Source organism: Triticum dicoccoides, chromosome 7B, assembly GCF_002162155.2.
Source record: "Triticum dicoccoides isolate Atlit2015 ecotype Zavitan chromosome 7B, WEW_v2.0, whole genome shotgun sequence".
Lineage (NCBI taxonomy): Eukaryota > Viridiplantae > Streptophyta > Magnoliopsida > Poales > Poaceae > Triticum > Triticum dicoccoides.
The window spans coordinates 743,862,327-743,869,276 of record NC_041393.1 but is presented as its reverse complement, the minus strand read 5'-3'; the positions used below and the strand labels follow the sequence as shown (position 1 = coordinate 743,869,276).

The following is a 6,950-nucleotide window of genomic DNA, read 5'->3' as shown; positions in this document are numbered from 1 at the left end:
CGGCGGTGCTTGTTCTGGTCAGATCCGCGCCTGCTGATCTGAGGCGGCGGCCTCGCTGGGGCGGACGGCGCTCCTCCGGCGGCGGGGAGTGCTCGTCGGTGAGGTAGGCCGGATCCCCTCGGCTGCGCGGCAGCGAGGTCCTGGTGGGTGCTGGTCATGGCGCGGGGAGGCCCCGGGCTCCCCTCGTCAGATCGGAGGCGATCTGGTCCGCTCGTGTTGCTTGACCTCCGGTCGGCCTGGATCTCCGGCATGCACGCGCCTGCTGATGTTGTGGCTGGTTCAGAGGTGGCGGCAGGGTGCTTGGACGGGGGAAACCCTTGGCCGCCGGTGGTGGTCACGGTGTCGATGGCGTCCCGGACGCCACTCCCTCCTTGGTGGCGGCGCCGAGGCTAAACCTCCCCTGCCTCCCCCCTTCCCCTGCGCCCGGGTGAAAACCCTAGCCCCGGTGGCTAAGCGGCGGCGGCGCCACAGCGTCATCACCTTCTTGAAGGCACCGACTTGGGCATGGGGATGCTGGGTGTGCATGGCGAGCTTGTCTGGTTCCTGGTGGCGGCCCGTCTGATCTACCGCATCGCAGCTCCGGGCATGTCTCGTGACTGCGGTGCTTATCTTCCGGCCGTGTCTCCAATGGCGACCTCGTCCTTCCTCACCTTGTACTTGCCGTGGTGGAGCGGTACTTCATATCACTCATTGATGGCGGCGGAGATCGGCGGCATGGCGCTGTGAAGGCTCAGCGTCCGATGCGCGGAGATGGACTCGCGCAGGAGGAGGTAGCTGTCTGACGTCATGGTGACGTCGATGGCAGATGTGGCCTTCACAAAGTAGAAGACTCAATATAATCTGAAGAGGACTTGTGGAAGATGGCGGCGACGACACAAGAGTGTGTCTGACTGGATTGTGCCCCAGACCCGGTATGTGGCTCGGCTGTGGCTTCCGGCTTTTGATGTTAGGTTTAGGTGAGTGGTTTGGGGAGTGGCCCAGCTAGCATCCCTTCATCATATGGATAAGAGTAGCGGCATATGTTGCCAAGATGGTGGATTCAGATATATTGTTTGTAATACTTTGTAAGGTCCTTAAGAATAATTAATAAAGTGGCCGTATGCATCTCCCAGATGCAGAGGCCGGGGGTCATCCTCCTTTTCTAAAAAAATCAAAATCATGAACCAAAGACGGTAGAAAGTCAAGCACACCTTATATTTTGAGAAGAGGAGTATTGTGTTTTTCATTCAGAGGAAGGCAGCGTGTATGGCCCTCTCCCTATATGGGCTTCGGCATTAAATAACAGATGGGCCTTTGCATTCAAAGTCTCCAAATTCACGGCGAAATTCAGAGGAGATCCAAACTAGTAGTTTTTGAACCAAACATCTCTACTACCTAAAAGAAACGGAGTATTCCGTTTCCCATCTTACCTCGCTCACCCCTTCGTCCAACCCTCCCTCCACGATATCCTCACCCCTCCATCAATTTTCTCCCTTCCCGGTTTTCTATTTAAAATCGATTTTCATCTGGCCGGAAATACCCAGGATCAATCTTTGGTAACACCCAATTATTTTCGTAATGTATGGTAGTCAATCTCTTCTTAGGAAACGCATATGCAATCAATTCACGTCATAAAATCTCTTCCTTCCTTGCCTTATAAAAGGATCAATCTTGGTTTATTTCCTTCCTTTTTTGTCTAGATTTTTTTTCGCCCATAAAATCTCTTCCTTTCCTGATTTCCTCTCATTTATCCCATGATCTTGTGCCTGCCAGCTAGGGTACTCGATCCCGCTCACACCATGTCTCAAGGCCACCATCCTCCTCGAGGAGAAGAGGCCGGAGCACCGTGAACAAGGAAGGTCATGGGGCTGCCGAGTACTCCCCTCAAATCTGTGCCAGCAATGGAGGACACTTGAGGACTATACCCACGTCACCACTGCACACCTACGTTGATTGCTGCAGCCGAGCCCTTTTACCGATGTCCTCTCCCTGAGCATTGCTGTCGAATCCTCCCGACGACCATCTTCCACTGCTTCATGATTGGACGGCCAGACTCAGACTCATGACCTACTCCATCCCGGCGTAGAACCAACACCAAGCCTTTTTCATCGCCGGGCCACACGTACAGAGCCAGCAGAAAATGTACAGATAACATGCTTGTTTGTTTATAATTTTCAGTTAATTTTTTTGTCTGCTTGATTGCCATATTTGATGTACCTTTTCCATGGTTTACAATCTTCTACAGGCAATGCCCTGATGGTGAGCTAGCACATCGCTCTTTCTTGCTATTTATTAATATTCCTTGCACAATACTACTACATAAACATCACCTATGGCATATTTATTTTCTCATCTCGACCGCTACTCCACATTAACATAACCTGATTGTAAATTTTTTTGTGGGATCGTATATCATCCCCTGATTTTGCTGGATTATATTACGGTCCCTTGTTACATATATTAATTTATGTAATGCATACTATTCTGCTGCAAGTGAACGTACCTACTTAACAAAACTAAAAGTTATTGTGAAGTTTGATTATTTTTCTTTTTGGACGGGCGATGTTTTGATTTCTGTTCATTGAGGAAATATTTGTATGAAAATTAAGACAACTGGGATAGATAATGTACAAACACCATGCAACCATCAAGATAATAAACTATCGTTATATGGATCGAATTCTCACAAACTTCTCAATGGTCCGCATAAGATTGATTGAATGTTATCTTTCTGATTATTACATATCATTAGTTATTTATCAAAAATCTGAAGCGCCCCTTGATGAATGTAACATGAAGAATATTGTATGAGTTGAATGTAATTGTAACATAGAAATTATGTCCGACAGAGGAAAAGAGGGAGATTGTTATGGTAAGGAAGAGAAAATGGCCATTGTTGAACCTAGCATGTCCGCAAACATGCAGCATGTGCCGATGCACATTTTCTCTACCATGGAAATGAAAGTTGTTTATTTGTTTTCATAAGTTTCTTGTTTTTCCACTTGTCATCCAAGGCCACTGTCCATTGCTTTCATCATTAAAAAAATTTATTTAGTTAGTTTGTTGATAAATGAAAAGGCTGGTTTGGTGATTAGTATAAAGAAAAGAACAAGATGAGTCCATGCTTGTGCATAACCAATAATATTCATTGTGGCAATATATGTGAGTTAGGAAGAATATTATTATGGACAATATTTGTGTGACTACAACCGATGATGGCAATTTCATTCGTTGTGAGCTAAAACTAGAAGTAGGGTGTAGTTGGAGAAGAGACAACATGCAATTTGACGTGTGGTACTGGGAGTAAGCTTACACATGAATCAAGGGTCCTGACATATATATGTCATTTAAGCTCTATCTACTTTCCCGTGGCAACGCACGGGCAGTTACCTAGTTAGATTGAAGAAACGTGAGTTGCACATGTTGCTCGGCTGACAAGATTACTACTGATCAGTGATGACACATCATGCTTAATTCCTGGCATGCACTACACATTTTATCCAGATTAGCTACATTTCAGTCAACTGACTTTTTAGTTTTGGGTCAGTCGATTTTAAGTGAAGGAAGGAGAAGGAATGGCCTCGTAGGAGAGAAGGAACGGGCTCGCCGTCATCAACCCATTATCTATCTTAGGGTTCAGGGTGGGGACGGTGGTGGACGCGGGTGGCATCGCTTCGTCTGAGAAGAAAAACTAGATGGGAGCGGGCCTAGAGCGATGGCCGACGGCGGCGACTAGCCTGGTGGTGGGGGGAGGTCAAGGGGAGGGCAGGGCGGCGAGGCGGTCGCGGAGGCCGTGGTTCGGCCTGGACAGGAGGGCGGCCAGAGGAAGAAGATGAACAACGTGCGTCGTGTTTGAGGTGGAAGATGACTGCAGATCCGTTGGATCTTGATCCAACGGTACAGATAGAGTGGACTGGTCACAAAACCAATTCAGTCGGCTGAGGCATAGTCATTCCCTATTTTATCTCTCTCCACTTCTCATCATGAAAAGTGTACTAATTTCTGAACACTAAATGATGCGCAGAACCAAGATTAGTACTACAAATTCCTTCTTCTATTCATCATCTACTACGTACTCCTTTCATTTTAAAATATAGTGCGTCCGCGCTTCTCGAGGTCCAACTTTGATCATAAATTTAACCAACAAGATCGATTGCGGCCGGAAAAAAATATATAATTGAAAACTTCTTTTGAATACGAATTCACTGGTATAACTTTTGCTCCCGTTGCAATCGGTCTTGTTGGTTAAATTTATGATCAAAGTTGAAGCACGGGAATAGAGGAATCACTATATTTTGCAACGGAGGAAGCTTATTTACAGTTACACGGGATTGCTGCCACTAATTTCACTAGTACAGCTAAGATGGATGGTAGTAGTAAAGTTAGAAGATGTGCAGGGTGTGGATGTTGAGGACGGTCTGCACGAGGCTCCGGAACACCTTCTCGCTGCCGGCCTCTAGCTCCTCGATGCACTCCTCCAGCTCCTCCAGCCTCTCCGCCACGGCCGCCACGGCGATCCCCTCCTCCCCACACCCCGGCGCCGACGACTTCTTGCTCTTCTTCACCAGGCACACCAGCGCCGCCGTGCCCTTGCATGAGCACGACTCCGCCTCCACGGACCCGGACATGGCCGCCACGGCCGCGAACAGCGCGGCAGACGCCGACGCCGTGGCCGCTGCAGACTCCATCAGCAGCCCGGTCACCTCGACCTCCGCAGCGCTGCCTTGGCCTCCGCCGAGGATACTCAGTCGCGATGGCCTGACGGCGCACTCCCTGGCCGCAGCGGCAAGGCCAGCGAGCTCCTTGCCGGCCCTGCGCTGCGTCCGCACGGCCGACGCCAGGCACGCCCCGTCGCGGCGGCGCACGGCGGTCAGCGCCCCGGCGACGTCCTGCTTGAGCGCCACTACGGTCTCTTGGAAGCAGCCGTGCGCGTCAGCGAGGCGGAGGAAGGAGTCGAGGAGGCGGTCGACGCTGCCACCGGCTCCGGAGAGCGCGTCCTGGGCCTCGGGCAGGTCGAGCAGGTCGCCAAGCGCGGCGTGGAGCGCGTCGACGTGCGCGAGCCCCGCGGCCACGGAGGAGACCAACGCTGCCAGGCCCTGCTGCGACCAGGCGCGCACCGCGCGGATGTGGGTGTGGAGGTGCGCCAGAATCGGATGCGACCGGCACGGCAGGCTCACGGACCGCCCGTGGTACGACGACGACGGAGCGCGCGCCTTGGGAGACCTCGAGGGGCTGAGAGGGAAGGAGATGGAGCGCACGAAAGCGCGCGCCATGGCTGCCGGTCGAGCTGCCGCTTTGCGATGGTTGCTTGCGTGTCTGTGCAGCGTTGGTGGCTTAGAGCATCTCCAATGTATGGAGGCAGTGCGGCCTCTAAGCTGGGCCCCACGTTAGTGCCTCTAAGCATGAATAAAAGTTCCGCAGTGTATAAAGATTTTAACATGCCTTCAAGGTGGAGCCCACCATAAGCCTACAACAAATAAAAAATCCAAGTTACAACTTCTCATCCGCGTGCATGCAGGTCTCTTTCCTCCTCTCTTCTTTTCTTCCACTTGTTTATTCACTTGGAGGCTGCCTCTAGTGTTGGAGGCGACGCTAAGCATAGAGGCGGACAAACTAAATCGTGCAGTGTATAGAGGCAGACTAGAAATCTTTAGAGGCGGCCTTAGAGGCGCAAAAATATCACATTGTGGATGCCCTTATAAAGATCCCAGCAGAGCTGGACGTGGGTTGATGTATGCCAGTGACACACGCGCTTGCACGTGTGCCTGTGTGGTCTAGGTACAGCGCGTGGTGAGCGAGTGAGGTGGTTTTCACCGGTTTTGTCAGACAAGACAAGTGGAACTGTTGCGGTGTAATGCCAAGATCGTTCTTGGTTTCTGGCCTCTGTTTTAATTCCTTATTTTTTGTGATTGCAGATCAATCGCCTCAGCAAAATCAGGTTTCATGAACGAGATTCAGCAGAGCAAGGCCTCAACACAGGTTGTAAGGATACTCCCCAACTTAGAGCAACTCTAGCAGACCCCGCAAAACGCCGGCCCGCAAAACGTGTTTGCAGTTCGCGCAAAACCACTTTTGCGGGCCGGCGAGGGCTAGCACAGATGCAGACCCCAAACGGACCCGTAAAAAAGTATATTCGTGGAATATGTTTTTTTACGGGTCGGCTATGCGGATTCTGCTCGGCCACCAGCGCAACGACCCGCAAACAGAAAAACTTCAAATTTAAAATTGTCATAGGGTTTCACAAACAAGTTCAAATTCAAATGACATAAACAGTTTGCGCGCGAATAAAAGTGAAGTTCATTACACAAAAGAGGGCATGCAAAGGTATGCGCCCATGTCCGGCATCATCTTGGGGGTCGATCTTAACTCGGCGCCATGGAGTCCATTTAAAACGTCATCGGTGCCACCGTAGCCACCGTAGCCACCTCCGTCGCTTGTTCCAACTCCCGCACCGAAATCATCAACATTGCCACCGTGTGGAGGAGAGAAAACAACACAGGAATTGGCAGACGGACCGGCCGAGGCGACCATTCTCCTCTTCAAGATCTCTCTCCTTGCCATATCATGCCACGTTTTGGTGACCTCGTCCATGTCATTGCGGTTCATTGACATGATCTTGTTCTCTTCAGCGAGCAACAATGACAGCGATTTGTTTTCAGAGGCGTGTACTTTTCTCTCCTCAATGGCAGCTCTGCGCAGCCCCTCTTCCTTGAGCATTTGCCATTTTTTTTGCTTTTCTTTTGCATTCTTTTCGGCCAACTCTTTCTTGATCTCCAACGACTTCAATAACATTAACTCGTTTGATTGCACCATGGCATCAATCTTCTCCCTCAAGCTCGATGCTTCTTGCTCTCTCTTTATCTTCTCTCTAGTCTTCTTGTCGTCATCGGGCTTGTTCAAATTTCTTGGGCCATCCTCATCCTCATCTTCATCCATGTTTGTAAGTGAGCCTCTCTTGGGTGGGGACTCTT

At 50.3% G+C, this 6,950-nt stretch overlaps 1 protein-coding gene across 1 annotated transcript; it reads right to left on the bottom strand.

The window, feature by feature from the left end:
• Positions 1 to 4,185: 4,185 nt before the first annotated feature.
• LOC119341084 lies at positions 4,186 to 5,315 on the bottom strand. Its single transcript, XM_037612980.1, has one exon. It carries the CDS (start codon positions 5,250 to 5,252, stop codon positions 4,362 to 4,364), a length of 891 nt encoding a protein of 296 aa, XP_037468877.1. The 5' UTR covers positions 5,253 to 5,315; the 3' UTR covers positions 4,186 to 4,361.
• Positions 5,316 to 6,950: the final 1,635 nt, after the last annotated feature.

Excerpts from the sequence above, each read along its gene's own strand:
- LOC119341084 (XM_037612980.1), bottom strand. The coding sequence starts at position 5,252 with ATGGCGCGCGCTTTCGTGCGCTCCATCTCCTTCCCTCTCAGCCCCTCG.